The sequence below is a fragment of the Poecilia reticulata genome, chromosome 19 (genome assembly GCF_904066995.2).
Source record: "Poecilia reticulata chromosome 19, P_reticulata-male-v2, whole genome shotgun sequence".
NCBI lineage: Eukaryota > Metazoa > Chordata > Actinopteri > Cyprinodontiformes > Poeciliidae > Poecilia > Poecilia reticulata.
In genome coordinates this window covers 2,683,853-2,699,986 of record NC_088848.1, presented here as the reverse complement: position 1 = coordinate 2,699,986, position 16,134 = coordinate 2,683,853, and the positions used below count along the sequence as shown (strand labels likewise).

The 16,134-nt window shown below is 41.6% G+C and overlaps 3 protein-coding genes across 3 annotated transcripts; 2 read left to right on the top strand and 1 right to left on the bottom strand.

Moving 5' to 3' along the window:
* Positions 1-290: 290 nt before the first annotated feature.
* cog7 (component of oligomeric golgi complex 7) lies at positions 291-12,302 on the bottom strand. Its single transcript, XM_008436417.3, has 17 exons — positions 11,811-12,302; positions 10,798-10,946; positions 10,593-10,709; positions 9,598-9,766; positions 9,440-9,522; positions 7,529-7,651; positions 7,243-7,441; positions 6,226-6,353; positions 5,996-6,150; positions 4,590-4,706; positions 3,566-3,631; positions 3,294-3,480; positions 3,078-3,218; positions 2,852-2,935; positions 2,028-2,142; positions 1,049-1,192; positions 291-969 (listed from the first exon to the last, which is right to left on the bottom strand). The coding sequence occupies exons 1-17, from the start codon at positions 11,974-11,976 to the stop codon at positions 803-805; spliced, it is 2,310 nt and encodes a 769-aa protein (XP_008434639.2). The 5' UTR covers positions 11,977-12,302; the 3' UTR covers positions 291-802.
* Positions 12,303-13,065: 763 nt separating this feature from the next.
* LOC103481154 (myeloid-associated differentiation marker-like protein 2) lies at positions 13,066-14,178 on the top strand. The gene has a single exon (XM_017301729.2). The coding sequence runs from the start codon at positions 13,177-13,179 to the stop codon at positions 14,071-14,073; it is 897 nt and encodes a 298-aa protein (XP_017157218.2). The 5' UTR covers positions 13,066-13,176; the 3' UTR covers positions 14,074-14,178.
* Positions 14,179-15,246: 1,068 nt separating this feature from the next.
* On the top strand, positions 15,247-16,089 carry LOC103481123 (myeloid-associated differentiation marker-like protein 2). The gene has a single exon (XM_008436416.3). It carries the CDS (start codon positions 15,247-15,249, stop codon positions 16,087-16,089), a length of 843 nt encoding a protein of 280 aa, XP_008434638.1.
* The last annotated feature ends 45 nt before the right edge of the window (positions 16,090-16,134 follow it).

Genomic DNA, 16,134 nt, shown 5'->3' with positions numbered 1-16,134 from the left:
CTATAAAACAGTTATTTTTGAGATTAGCAGTTTCGTTATTATTTGTAATATTTAATTGCAGTGCAGTTTGTTTTATTCTTGAATCCTTAATTTAGGCCTGCAGAGATTTAGACTTTTAGATTAACTAAAAACATTAAAATGGAATTAATAAAGTTTAATCAAAGTTAATCTGTGACTTAAAGTGGAGAATATTTGAATATAAAATCTAATATTTAATATATACGTTTATAAAAACATTGAAACACAGTAAAGTTTACATTAAGCTTGTAAAAACAAACATCAAGGCTTCATTATAGTGTCATCAGATTTTTATAATACAGATTTTCACAATACAAAAAACCCTTTCTATCCAAAATAGAGACAATCATGAGTCAGCCCAAACAAAACAGAAATATATACTCTAATTATGTTTTAGCAAAACATGAGACTGATTTAATAAAAAACATAACAGAAATACCTCCTCTGAATACCTTCATCCCCCAGATCAATTATCAGTATGGAATAGTTAATTAGATATATGGATCATAGAGAATTTACTCTCTCATAGATGCATAAATTAGGCAAAAATATGAATATATAAATATCAGGTTTTGGCTTAAACTGAAGGCAGATTTACTGGTAAAACTTGGGAAAGAATGTCAAACATTCTGATTTCAGTTTCTTCTGCTCCAAAATGAACAAAAACCCAAAATGCTGCAAAACACAAAGAGAATGATCACAGAAAAGACCCAAATAAAGAAGCGTAACATGTAAAACATCCGTCATTCACGTCTCTTCCTGCGGCAGGGGTCCGTCAGAGCGGCTAGTAGTCGATGGCGCGCAGCGCGGCCAGGCTGGACGCCAGGCGGCGCGGCAGCAGCTTGGCCGTCTGCCGGTAGTCTTCAGGTTTGGCTCTCAGCAGCGTGACGATGTGCTGCAGCGTGCGGGACGGCTGCAGGCCCAGAGCGTCCATCACGTTGCTCAGATACTCTGAGGGAGACAAACTCAAATGACTCCACACACAACGACAGAACCAGCAGAACCTGGAGGCGTTTCCGGGGCTCCGTACCGATATCTGTGGCCAGCTGTTTGGTGGAGTGAGGGGAGAGATGGGGGATGAGCAAGATGGCGTCGCAGTAGGTCTGCATGGTTGCCCTGGCGATGGAGCCCAGCCAGTAGTCTGCTGTGTTGTCCAACTCAGGAAGGTCATCGCCTGAGACAACAAGGGGAAAAGTTTCTGTTAGTACGATGCTGCGTTCACACCCAACGCGTTTCACACGTAAAAAACGCCTCCGACGCTTCGAGCTGGACGTGTTTGCACTTTGATTTAATGCTTGGCATTTTCCTCGAGACGTGCGTCAAAATCGCTCTAGACTCGCGTCGTTTTCCATGACACCAAATTATTATGTAGTGAAAACTTCTGCAGTCGTACAGAGGCTCAGATGTCTCTGCTCAACATTTTATGTTCAGTTTCTATTGAACAAACTACGGTGACGGCAGGTAACGGCCCGACGCCTCGGAGCCTCTCGCCTTTTATTCCTCTTCCGGTTACTTTCAACAATGGAGGATCAAATACTGAGAGTATCGAGGTTTTATTTACTGGAATCAACAAAATGCTGCTGTTTGAATTTACCAAATGTTCAGAGATGCTGGGCCATGAGCGCCATCTCACCAGAGTCTGATGACCACCTAACCTACAGGCTACTTCGTTACACAGCAGAGCCTCTGATTGGTTGATCCTCTGCATCCAGAGACAAAAGTTCAGATTTTTCAACTCCAGTGTCGAACGCTCAAAACGTTTGAAAAGCTTTAACGCACCGCGCTCCTGACTCGCATCCACTTAAGACTCTGAATGTAAACTAAGGTTTATTTTTTAAATGGTGAGACTAACGTCATTGTATTACCAGAAGAAAGTCACGAAAAGGCAAGAAAAACGTTGTTTTGTTAAGAGAAAAGCTTTGATAGAGTTAAGATCTGATGTGACCATCCTCGTCATGCAGATATGGAGCAGTAGAGAAGATTAAAATGAGGATGAATTAGTGGCGTACCCTGCTCTGGAGGGAACGGCAGCTTCCCAGCATGTAAGGCCAACTCCAGCGCCGGGTCCTCCTGGGTCACAAAGGGCTCCAGGTGGAGAGGCAGGGACATGAGGTACTGTCCAATCTGGAGAGGAGAGAGAGTCGTTTGAGCCGCATAAACAAAAACAGCCTTTTTACCTGTCCGACTAGACTCCACTGTTCCAATCAAGTTGTGTGCTAAAATATTATTTTATCCATCAAATCAAAGCAAATTTTATCTGTTCACTGCTTCATTACATCAATTCCTTCAGTTTTTAGTGATTTTGCATTTGCAGAAGTTCACGCATGACGACGTATTACAGCCCAAATACAGAGAAACGCACAGGCAGAAAAACGGAGTAAATTTCAGCCAAAAAACTCTGAAATTTTCTACAAAAAAAAAAAAAAGGGAAAAAATTTTCGACTTTTTAAAATTTCCTAGAAAATTTCTGACATTGATATAAAAATCTCAGTTTTCTCTAGATGATTTTTAACGTTTCAAACTCAAAATTTTCCAAGATTTTTTCTAGAAAATTTCTGAGATCAACCTCAAAATTTCAGTTTTTTCACTTTTCAAACTCACATTTCCTTGTTTTTGCTAGAAAATGTCTGAGATTAATCTCACACTTTTTTTTTAGCTTATTCATGGAAATATATCGCGATAACTTCTGGAACAACTTATCGTCCAGTAAAATCTGTTATCATGACAGGACAAGTTGTAATGTGATAAACTTTTTTTTTCCTTGTGCTGAATTCCCCTTGAAATTAAATCAACTTTGAATCAAAGAAAGTTTGAAATGAACACATAAACTTACGTTTGTGATATACTCCTGTGGTGACAGGCTGAAAGTGGGCAGGTCTTCAGTGTAGCTCTCTCCAATAGCAGACGCGTCCTGACTCTAAACCAGAGCAACACGAGGCCAGACTTAAAGACACAGGACACCCAGCACTCCAGAGTAAATCTCCCACAACACCAAGGAGCTAAAATTATACCCACTAACACCTGAAATCAAATCATGTGGGAACCCGACACGCACTCACCTCCATCTTGGAGACGAGGCAGAGCTGGTGTTTGATCTGCAGGAAGACGGAGTCGAAGGCCAGCTGGTTGGCCTGCTGGTTGAGCCTGGTCAGAGCTGATCTGGGCTCAGCCAGCAGGCTGGAGTTCCCCGTGCCTTTTTCCTGCAACGCCACCGTCGTTATTTACCAGAAGACCAGCAGCCGGACGCTCAGTGCCGACTACAACCTGCGTCCTACCTTCAGCGAGAACAGGATCTCCATCAGGTTGTTGTATTCGGCCACGTTGCCCCTCTGGAGGTAGTTGTACTCCTGCCAGGGGTTTTTAGTGGCGTTTTTCCTGTCAGTGGAATTGGCCTCCTGGATGCCGGCCAGGCTGCGCGGGCTGTAAGACTCCGATAAGTACTTACCCGCTGTGCCCAGGATCCTGCAGTGATCATGAGCAGCATTTTTATTATTTTTTTACTCTTAAAAACTAAATAAAAACGGTTGACAGGAAGAAGGTTTCTCACTTGTTTGACAGCTGCTGCTCAAAAGCCCCGCACTGTCGCAGCAATTCTCCACATGTGGCGATGATCCTGTGAAACCCGAGCAAGTTACAGATTAATGAGTTAATCTAACCTTCATCTCATCCATCCACTAACTGATAAGCGGCCATTTTGTTGCTGAATGCAGAAATTAAATAAACACAATTAAATTTTAACACCATTTTTAGCTGTGTCAACTTTCAAATTACTGTTACTTTTTTATTTTCACCTTAAATAATCACTAAGTATCTTGGGGTTTAATAACTTTTACAGTTACAGTAACTTTTAGGAAAAAGTTACTTTAGCTACTCTGTACTTTTAACTTTTATTTTACTAATTTTATTATGAATTATCGCTAATCTTGAGTTAAATTTCTGGACACGCTACCCACTGTGGGTAAATTCCCTGAATTAAATAAATATTTTTTTAACTAAAAAATACACCAAATACAGATCTACAATTTATGTTGAAGTGAGACCTCCTGTTTGTTCACAATCTTTGTGAACAAACTGAATAAACAGAAAATTCTCCTTTATTCACATTAATAAACTTGCATTTATAAAATATAACAAAACAGGAATCGGCTGCTGAAAATAAAAATAAAAATCAACCTCGCTTTATTTTTCTGTTGCCTCCGTTTTTCCTCACTTTCGTAGCACGTCAGAAACGTCTGAATGAGAAACTGACGTCGCTCCGTCACGCGCAGCTACTAAAGAGTTCATCAGTGTTTCAAACCAAACCACATAGAGTTGACTTTACATCCCAAACCGGACCCTATTCGGACCGTTTCTCTTTCCCGTTCTGATTTGGCTCCGCCATCTTTGATTCAATATCGACCAGCGGCGCCCTCTGCTGTGTGGAGGCCAAGCTACAACTTTGAAAGGAGGCTTAAGCGGATGTTATTATCGATTTAAGCTAATTTTAATAGAGCAAACAATTAATCGACAAGTAAATCGATCAATCGTTTTCATCCCCGTTTGGATGAACTTTGTTTTAACAGCAAACTCACCGGACTGAGTTCTGGAAGGCGGTCCAGTCCTCCTGGAAAGCAGAGGAACTTGGTGTTTCCTCAAGTCTGCATTTCTTCCTGATGGACTGGAGCGTTGTAGAGAAGTCCGACACATACCTGAGTTTTTAAAGGAATAACAGGGTTATTCAAAAGATTATGTTTGATATAAATTTAAATTAGAGCTGGCTTAAAAATAAAATATCTGATTTTTTTCACACCAGGTCCGATTTTAATCGATTTTCTTCTTGCTTTCTTTTCTAAGAAAGAAATTTCAAATGATGGAAAACATTCTCAAAAAGTGGCTTTTATTAAGGCCAGTCTACAAAGAATTTAGTTTAACTACGAGAACATTAAAAGTCAAAATATTAGCACAATAAAGTCGCAATTTTACTAGAACGTCTTAATATTATGAGAATAAAATTGTTTTAATAAGAACTATTTTTTTGTCTTTGTTTTTTGTGTTCTCATAAGATTACTACCTTAATCTTCACAGTAATATTAAAACTTTGCCATACGACTTTATTCCTGTATTCCTACAACTGTTTTCATGTAATATTATCACTTCTAAAAGAAAAAAAAAGTAGTTTAACTGTAATATTTTATCATATAATTCAAAGTGTAAATAAACAGAAGTTGGATGACAGGCATGACAAACAAGATGGCCGCCCTGGGCGTGCTGACATCACTTTGAACCCAACGACTGTGTATTACGACTGTGTAATAATATCGATTTTGCGATATATATCGATATTTTCTTTCCTAGAAAAAAAATCGATATTCATCCAGAAGTATCGTATCATCCACCTGTCACCTTGCTCACTCACTGCTTGCTTCGCCGGGAGAGTGATCAGGTCATCAGGCTTAGAGTGTCCAGGTTAAAAAGGCATCAAACTATTCAGAGCAGGTACTTGGTGAACTTTATTTACTTTACAAATTCATGTAAGCTACAGTTTGTACTGTTTCAATTAAAAGAAACGTTTTCTCACCACGTCTTTGATTCATTTTGTCCAGCTGTCGACTTTAAGTCCATGTCCAACCAGAGCCAGGTATTGTGTAGTTGGTGCTTTTAATCAGTTTTCAGTTAAATTAATTCAGTCCAACTCTATAACAGTCACAAAATGTCACCAAAATCACTCTGTCCCTCTAAAATCTTTCAGAAAATCGCAAATGTGTATCGAATTGTATCGTCTGCTGGAAATCGCAATATATATATATATCGTATCGTGAGCAGAATATCGTGTATTGTATCGCATCATGAGATTATTGTATCACTACAGCTCTACTGTGTAGGTGGAAAAAAAATAACAGATTTTCCAAAATTTAAATCTTCAAAAATGCTAAATTTGATTAACTGATCAAACAGATTGATCCCTAATTGAATCTGGAAGTGAGAAAAGCGTCTTTACTTGGTAAACAGGGCTTTGAGAGCTCTGAGCAGGCCGCACACGGCGAGCCCATCGGTCAGTCGGACGCAGCGCTCCACGGCGCCACTCGCCAGGCCAAACAACTTCCCCACAGAGCGGCTCAGCTCCTCCACGCAGTCGATCACCTCCCCGTGTTCCTGAGCAACACACACAGAGCGTTACAGACAGACGGCTGGTTATCTGGTGGTTCTGCGGAGGAGCGGCGGTCTGACCAGAGGGACGGCGCTGATCTGGATGAGGAGGAACGTCTCCTCCAGCTCGCCGTACTGCAGCTGGTAGGACTTGTACGGGTCGTAGAGCGAACAGACCAGTTCGTTCACCTTCAGCAGGTTGTTCTCACCTGGAACAAAATATTCGTTACAACCTCAACCGTCCTTTTATTTTACTGAGATTTTAATGGAACCTGATAAAAAGTCCCAGAAGTTACTGCAGTAAAACAATAGTGCTGTTGTTTTGAAAACATTTTCATATTAAATTGAACAAAAGAACACATTGTCAAAGATCAATAAACTTTTATCTCTAACAGACATTTAACAAAGGAACTGGATGATACTTTAAATATCCAAAATAAATAAACAAAACAATAAAATGAAATGTAAACAAAATTGTCCTTCAAAAAAAGGACAGTTGAGACCAAAACACCAGATTGACCATTTTTCTCATCCAGTTTTTGGTAGAAATAAAGAGAAAAATTATAAATTATGCAAATGGAAATTATTGAGCTCGTTTAATTTTATCATTAATTGATTTAGGACTATTCAAAACAGAGCAATTTTTTTTATATTTTATTTCATAACTAAAAATATGAAAAATGTGGAAAGCATCTGTATTCAGCTCCCAGGAGTTTATATATTCTGAACTGTTCAGTCAGATTGCAACACTTCTCAAGTCTTTTCATGGATTCTCAGACCAGACTTTAAATAGGCCATTATAATAACCAGAGATTATGTTTTGATCCAACTAAATGTTGGAAACATTCTTGACTTGGTATATAATTTTAAGATTAAATCAAACTCATGTGTTTTGTGGGGCTGAATACATGTGCCTGCCACACTTTTGAGATTTTAATAAACCACATTATGAAACCAACGTTTAATTTTTCCTCCATTTCACAATTATGAGCTACTTTTCCTCAATTTACCACATGGCATAAAGTAAAACCGACAAAAATCGCAGCTTGTGGCCGTGACGTGAGAGAATGTCGCCGTCCAGGCGGCGTTCGTACGAACCCAGGTGTGGGAGCATGGCCGCCTCCAGGCTGTGGCCGAAGGTGGAGGTGGTTTGGTGGAGCTCCAGCAGGTAGTCCAGGCGCTGCTCCTGGGCGGCCCGCTCCATGGCGCTGCTCAGACACACGGGGATGGACGGCACCATGGCCCCCAGCGTCTGGATCAGCAGAACCGTCACCACTTCGTACGGGTTCTTAAACACCTGCAGCGAGCGGTTCAGCATCACACAGTTTAGCACCAATCAGCACTCAGTCCAAACCAGCCATCCTGGTGCTGCAGCAGGTCTCACCTGGCTGCTCCACTGCACCTGCGCGTGCCAAGTGGAGAGTAACGTGTCGTAAAACTCAGACAGCTGCTGATTCAGGCTGAGCTCGCTCTGAGAGAGATCCTGCCATATGCTCACCAACTGGCCCTGCAGACAGCAAATCAGACATTATTCCACATGAATCACATGTTTATTAACGTGGCAGGTGCAAACAATTAATCCACTTACAATAAAATGTCCATTAATGGTTTATTAGATTATAATGAGTTCAAATCGATCAACTAAAAACGTCCTCTACACCAGGGGTCCCCAAACTTTTTCCTGTCAGGGCCACATAGCTTTTCTCTTCTCTGGTGGGGGCCGGAGTCAGTTTGTTACAGAAAAAGTGTTACACGTTTATCACCTGCGCTGGCGGAAATTGTTGAGGGGGGCGCATTACTCGAATGATTTTTACCCAGAAAGCACATGGGCAAAAACCGTTAGTGAAACGGTCACTGGGGCTGACTAGTATATATTCCATTGAGGGAAAGTAATTTAAGTAATTTTAACATATGAATTCCTCATATGTTAACATAAAGGCTCGTTTTGAAGTATAAGCTGCTACTTACAGGCTTCGAAGAACTCGACCTGGAATGTGGCGTTCATAACAAACACGTGTTCATCTGCTCTACCGCTAGCAAACAACAGTACTAATTAAATAACATAAAAGTCAAGCAGTTCCCTAAAAGTCCAACAGATGGCAGCAATGCACCATGAAAAACAAAACACCCACAGTTTACAGGACACTCTTCCTGCTAAAGAGCCCCCTGGTGGTTATACCGGAAAATACAACATATGAAAAAAAATCTGAATGCTCTCTGGTATTGTTCAGGGGGCCGGACCAAATGTGGAGGCGGGCCGTAGTTTGGGGACCACTGTCTTAACCCTTTTTTAATGGTGTAGTTTAGCCGCCATCCAGCAGAGGGCGCCGCTGGTCTTAAGCGAGCCAGTTGGTACAACCTGCCGACCATGTAAGAGAAACGGTTCAAATAGAGCCTGTTACTAGATGTAAAAGGCACTTTATTCGGTCCTGTTTTTAAATATAAACACTTATATTGACGAGTGTCTTAAGTTTCACCTTAATAGCGCTCATTCAGCCGAGCAACATGGCGGAGTAACGTTAGCTTCTCATTCAAAGATTTGTGTTGTGCTACGAAGGGGAGGATGTGACGTCAGCAAAGCGGAGGGGTTGACGGAGAAAAGTAGTAACGTGATGAGAAAAAAATCTGATGGCAATGAGCAGGGCTGACATGAATTCATGCGCTTCATGGAGCGAATTTTAACTTTCCATAGAGAACAAAGCTACAGACAGTAGTATTAACATGTGTTTGTTCACAGGGAACTAAGTATTAATTCACATATTTTATTTTTATATTCAGCCATCTAAGAGGTTATTGTTTTTTGTTGTATTTTACAAATATATCCAAGTTTATTAATGTGAGAAAATTACAATTTTCTGTTTATTCAATCAGTATTTAATATAAAATAATACAAAAATAAAAAAAGTAAACATGTTAAAAAAAAATGTTTTTTTTAATTCAGCATCTTATGACAATGACCTGTCCAGGTGACCCCGCCTCTCGCCCGAAACGTTCCCTGGAGATAAGCACCAGCACCTCCTGACCCCACGAAGGGACAAGGGTGTATAGAAAATGGATAAATGGATGGATGTTATGAAAAGTGTAGCCCTTTGATTATCAATCAATATAGCCGACCAATAATATCAACTTTACATTAACTCATTAATCATTAACTTGCATCCCTATTCCTTGGTGTGATGTAGTAACTTGATAAATCAGGTTACTAAACCTGACTAATGAGTCGAATTACTCGACTTAAACCCGTTTTAGTAACCTGATAACTAAATCACACCCAGTCCTGACCTGGACAGTATACCTTGTGACATTTATAGTAGTACGCCAGAAGCTGGGGCATTCTGTCGATCTCTGTGAAGACTTTAACAAACACCTTGGCCTGACCTGCAGGGAGGAGAGAAGGTGAGTGTCGTTGATGCTGAGGTGGGGAGGATGGAAGGAGGTGGAGCTGCTCGTTACCTAGAGACATGGAGTTGAAGGTTGCTACTATCTGAGGACTGGCCATGGCCTCCAGGCGGTTCTTCAGCGCTTCCAGGTGGACGCACTTCTCAGAGTAGTCCGGCGTGTCCACCAGCATGGCCAGGCTGTTCTGCATGCTGGTCAGCTTGGATGAAATGACCTCCAGGTCCTGAAAACACACAAGTCTGATAAGACTGGAAGCATAACAACAGCACATGACATGACCGAGTCCAACTCAGTTTCATTTATGTTCTCCAGGGCCAGTGAGTCAGGATGCACTGATACAACACATGAACTCTGAGTGAGAAAACTGATATTAATATACAGCTGATATATTAATAGCTGCCTCTGCATTCAATAAGTCTTTCTAAAAATTAAATATTGAACATTTTTTCACATTTTTCAGGATTTTGCAATTGTTTTGGGGATTTTCTGGTGATAATTTAGAAATATCTGCAAGGAATTTTCCAATATTTCCACCTACGTACGACTGTAAACGTAACTTTTTATTACTTGTCGTATTTATCGCCTGACTGTAAGTGAAGCTGAGGCAGCAGTGGAGTGCAAGAAACATTGCCCTCTGCAGGTGGAAGTTAGTATCACACCAACCCAAAGTGGATTAACATTTTTGCAAATATTTAGAGTAAACTCATAATTATGCATTAGTGCAAAAGTTCATGGAAAAATCAAAAGATTTTGCATGAATTTCTGTGAAAAATTGCAGGGACTGGTTGATGTAATTTGGCAGAATACAGATAAAAACTGCTTTAATTTGATTGATGAAACAATATTTAAGCACAACTGTCACTTTGAAGGTTTTATTTGTGTCCCTCTGGAGTCTAGAGGGCCACATAAAAGCAGATTTGTCCCCTGGACCTTCAGTTTGACACATGGAGTATTACAAAGACACATCGTTTGTTATTTACATAAAGAATCTAATCACATAAAGTTCCATATGATGAAGTGAAAGCAGCATTCAGAAGTCGGTTTCTCACCTGAGTTTTGAAGGTTTCCTCAATGTCTGCGCTCAGGGTGCTCCATTTATCCGCCTCCTGCAGAGCCTCAGCGGCCAGCTGCATCCGACTCTTCACCTGATCTATCTCCACCAGGACCTGGTGGGTGTGAGATCCACATCGTTTATTGAAAACAACTTTACGTTCTGGTTGCCATGTGCCTTCTTCTAAAGCAGCTTCCACACACCTGCATGGATTGCACGGTGTCCTGCTCAAACTTCTTTATGTCCTCCTTGACGAGGACCATCTGCTCCTTCAGGAAGGACGCCTCCTGCTTCAGCGCCTCCACGTCCCGCAGAACCCGGGGCATGTTCTGCAGCGCCTGGTTACTGCTCTCTGCACACAGAAACAGCCAATTCCAACCATAATAATAATAATAAGTAATATTAAAAGTTCCAATTTTCTAGCAAATCTAGTCCAAGGACAGTGATGAAGCCGAAGATAACTTTTTATTCCGGAAATGGCTAAAGGGCAATTCCATCTAATTCTTTATTAACCTGAGCATCTTTAATCTGCTGTAGGTTAAAAACTACAAAACATTTCATAACTATTCTACACTCATTCCCAGATATCTAAAACCAAATATGAAATTTGAGAAACCTTCATTTGATTTGTGAGGCTTCAATAAAGGGCAATTTCAGCATCTTTCACACATCTGACCCACAAATAACAACTTAAGCTTAAAAACAGCAAAACTGGACTAAATGACTCTGCGCTCATTCAAACTCAGATTATTATTTGTGAAACTTTTATTTGATTTATGAGACTTTATTAAAGGGTGATTTTAGTTCTTTTTATGCATCTGGACCAGATTAAAACAGCCCCAATTCCAAAACTACAACATCTAGACTCTTTTAACCTGCATTAGATTATTCTACTCTAAATTCAGAATATTTAAAGTTTGTGAAACTTTTAAATTTGTCAAAGTTCAATAGAAAGATATTAGTTTTGCATCTGAACCACTCTACAACAACAATATCTGGACTCTTCAAACCTGAAATAACTTATTCTGCTCTAATAAATTATTTTTTACTGCTAAACCTGAAAGCTTCATGCATTACAATTAAATCTATAATAAACTTGAGCAGATCCTGTTAGGCCTGTTAGACACCCGGCTAGTTTAAAGCCAGTGAAGACAATTACTGAGGCTCTGCTGTTTGGTTATAATATCTGAATATGTTCTGCTTTCTGGTTACTGACCCTCGATAGCATTGTTGACCTCCTGGATGAAGAGCTGCAGCTTCATCACCAGAGTTGCTGCATGAGTGTCCGCTTTCCCCGGAGCCTCCTTCTGCACCATCTTGAAGGCGCCGTTCACCCAGTCCTTCACATCGAAATCATCATCCAGGAACTTGGAGAAGTCCATCTCTCCGCTCCCAGAGCTCACAGCCTGTTCCCCGGTGTTCAGCCAGACCCCTCGGCTGTCATCGAGCCATCCTGGTAACCTCCGGGCTAGCTAAGTCTTCCCAACCAAAGGCTTCGACACGAATATAAAATAAATAGCCCAGGAAAAGGAGATGACCATTACAACCAGATAAAGCTCTAACAAAGCGACGGCCTCCTCCAGAGTTATTTTTAAACGTTTACTCACTCAAAACCTGCAAAGTACACATATTCCACAGTGGCTAATGCTAGCAGAGAGCCAAACTGACAACAACTTCCGCTTGTGCTTCCTATTTACCTTCCCCGGAAACACATGATAAGGTCACGGCCCGACTAAAAATCAATAAATAATTGTAGGTATCGGGGAATCGGAATTATTATTATTAATAATTACATTTTTTGTATAAAAAAGTGTAACCTCACATACGGAAGAGGATTAAGGCCATTGTGAAAAATTATTTTCTCAAAATTTTATCAAAACTATGAAGAAATACAATTTCTTTTCTCTCAATGGTCTTATTCCTCTGCTGTACTCATTAAGAATCATAAAATAACATAAAAACAATTAGTTTGATGTTGTTTCACAAAAACACAACATTCCAACACATAAAGTTAACATTCCATAAGAACGTTAGTATATGGTGGTGGTTGGTCATGTGACAGTGATGCAGCTCAGGATTTGAGGTTTGGGGTTTCAGTGGTGGTTTTTATGGTATTAATAAGTTAGGAAACAATATATATAATATCAGTAAATATCTATCGGCAATCGGCCTTAATGGTAATATCGAATATTGATATCAGACCAAATTTTCAGTTCTGTACATCTCTAGTTTGCACTCCACAATAGAATATCACATTGTATTGGTGGATAATAACAGTTAAAGCTTGGATTAGGAAGCATGCAACTTCTGTTGAACAACAACAAAAAACAAACATTTAATACAAACCTAAAATATAAAGACATCAGTTTTTCTCTACCAGTAATTTTAAATGTTGTGCTTTAAGGGCGACGTGCTCCTATCAGCTGCAGCAGATAAGTCTCATTATTCACAGTCTGCTCCATGAATGTTATGCAAACCAGAGCAACTACATGGAAAGTAGAGCTGAAGAGGAAACCCTGCAGGGAGAAGTTATCTGTCAGCCGACCTGAGAGGACCAAGTCATTTCTCTGACTCTTAGAAAGATGGGCGTTATTGACGATGTCAAGGACACGATGTCCAAGGCGGTGTTTAATCCGTCCAGCTTGATGTCCGGGCGAGGCGGGCTCCACGTGGCTCAGATCGTTCTGTGTCTGGTCACCTTCGTCCTGGGAATGTTCAGAGGAGGGAGCAGCCATACCTACTGGATCTACGCCATGTTCACCTGGGCCTTCTGCCCCTTCATGACCCTCATCATCACCGTCATCGAGATGTTCGGGCTCGATGTAATCCTCAACCTGTTCTGCATGGACTGGGGGGACTTCACCACAGGGATGGCCATGTCCTCCTCTCTCATGACCGTCTCCGTCGCCATAACTTACGCCAACTTCTACGCCTGCCTGAAATGCCTCTACGGCTGGATAGTGAGCGTGTTCGCCTTCCTGTGTGGCTTCCTCTACGTCCTGGAAGTGGTGAAGGACAAGTTCCTGGACAAGAAGAAAGGGAGCTACCTGGCAGCTCTTCCCGGGTTCTGGAAGGTTCTGGAGGCCTTCGTGAGCTGCATGATCTTTGTGTCTCTCACCGGTTACAGAGACAAGCCAGCGCTGATCTTCTGCGTCATCGCGTACATCATCCCCTTCCCCATCCTGCCTCTCATCATCGCCACCAACATCTTAAAAAAGCTGAAGAAATGTTTGCCCTTTAACCTGGACAGGTTTGTCTTTGTTTTCCTGGTGATCTCAGTCGTGCTGTACATATTCACAGCCATCATGTGGCCCATTTTCATGTTCAGACACAATCCACGCCCCAGCGACTGTCCCCCCAGCTTTTGTATTTGGGCCATTCAGTTCATGGTTGCATTTTTTACTTATGTGAATCTCATCCTTTTTACAGTGGACTTGATTTTTACGCTTCTCGGCATCTGTGACTTTAAGCGAACATAAATATTAAGATTTTTTTATAGTGTGTCTGTCAAGAAATTTGACCTTAATGTGCAGAAAAGCTCCACTGTTCTTTTTAATAATATTTCCAAAGATGCCGTGTTGTAATTCCAGCATAAATAAGGTGAATACTGCAACTTATCATGACCACACTGTAAAACATTTGAGCTGCATTTAGTTGGGTCTACTGTCTTCTGCTCTGTAAGTCAAATAAAATTTGAGAGTTTTAGATTTTGAAGCTAAATGTGTGAGTTTGTGAAAGATAAACTTGCAGTAGTAAGTTGTGTTAACTTTTTATTAATTTTGAGTTTTTAGGTTAGCATTGAATAAAACACAAGAGTCAGATCAATGTAACACACTTCCATCTCAGGATACAAAAACCACACCGCTAAGCATTCTGGGAAATAGTTCCCACCCTTTCTTCTTTCCGTTTTTTTAAGGCAAATGTTTATTTTAACGCGGCTGACAGTTTGCAGAGCTTGAGGATAATGTCTTTGCTTCCTTAAGATGCTCAGGTTGCACCTCAACAGTTATTATTTTTTATTTAATAAAAAAAATGATGAAATTAATTCAATACAATAGATGGGTGTATATTTTTATATTTTTAATTTTTGTTTCTGCCAGGGCAAATCGAGTCTTTTTTTCTTTAAATGTGCTTCTAAATTACAAATAGGCCTAAATGTTATTAATGCACACAACAGTTGGCTTTGAGAAACAGCTGCTTCTTTTATTTCCATGTGTTTGACGTCATTGGAAAGCTTAGAAACCACAAGTTTCACAATATGAAAATAACTCAAAATGCCCTGAGATGAACTGTTCATGATAATAAGTCAGTAAAGAGACTAATACTTTCATTTCAGGTTGTATTTATTAAGATGTTGTGTTATGTTGAGTGTTTGTTAAACGGGTAAAATGATCCGCGGCCCGAACCCGTTTGAGAAACTCTGATCTGGAGTTACAGTTTGTCCCATTTTGCTTCGTTCCAACTACGGTTCAGGTCCGTTTGGTCATTTTCATGTACAAACTGAGCACCAACTCAGACATTTGAATACAAAGCGGTCGCAGCGCTGTGCTGGAGTGAGAGGAGTTTCATTACGACGGTTCGTCCTTCAGTTCTGGAGCGAATGCAGCTCCTTCCTCAGAACCTCCAGGACCTGGAAACCCAAACCCGGCAGCATGTGTGGCCCGTTCTCCGGCTTCCAGGGGATTATTCGCCTGGTGGAGATGATATCAAGCGCTCTGGCTCTGGCCGTCGTCCTGTTCAGAGGCAGGATGGTCGCCCCCTGGGGCGTTTGGTGTGAGTTCGTCTGGGTGTTGTGCATCGTCGTCCCCTTGGTGCTGCTCGTGGTGGAGAGCAGAGGCTGGCACATCCTGCTGGCGGCCTTCCTCCCCAACTGGGCCGACCTGACCTTGGGCCTGACAGCCGTGTGCTGCATCTCCGTGGTCTCCGCCACGGTGGCCTTCGCCGCCGTTTTCGTCTGCCTCACCTGCATTGCGAACATCCTGTGCTTCGTCTTCTCGCTGGTCGCCGCGGCGTGCTTTCTGGTCGACGTCGTCAAGCAGAAGACGGCGTTCGGCAGCGGCTACATGTCCAGCCTGAGAGGAACCCTCCGCATATCGGAGGCATTTGTCGCCTGCATGATCCTCACCGCCGCCGTCGACCATTTTGTGAGAGGGGAGTGGTTCTACAAACCTTTCGGGATGATACTGTGCGCCGTTATCTTCGGAGTTTGCCTCCTGGTCACCGCGGCCATCATCGTCCTCAACCTGCTGAAGCTTCTGCAGTGTCTGCTGGTGTTCAGGCTGAACCTGGTGGAGTTTGTGCTCAACTTGGTGGCGGCGGTGCTGTATCTGCTGGCTGTCATCCTCTGGACCGTGTTTGGCTACAGACGCTACAGGCACAACCCTTACACCTGCATCCAATGTTCCTACGCAGACATGAATGCCGTCACGGTGGGAAGCGCTCTGAACCTCATCCTTTACATTGTAGATCTGGTTCTGTCCATGAAGTCACTGTAGAAAAGCTGAGCTGTGACTTCACTGCCCTGGGGCTCCATCACTTGG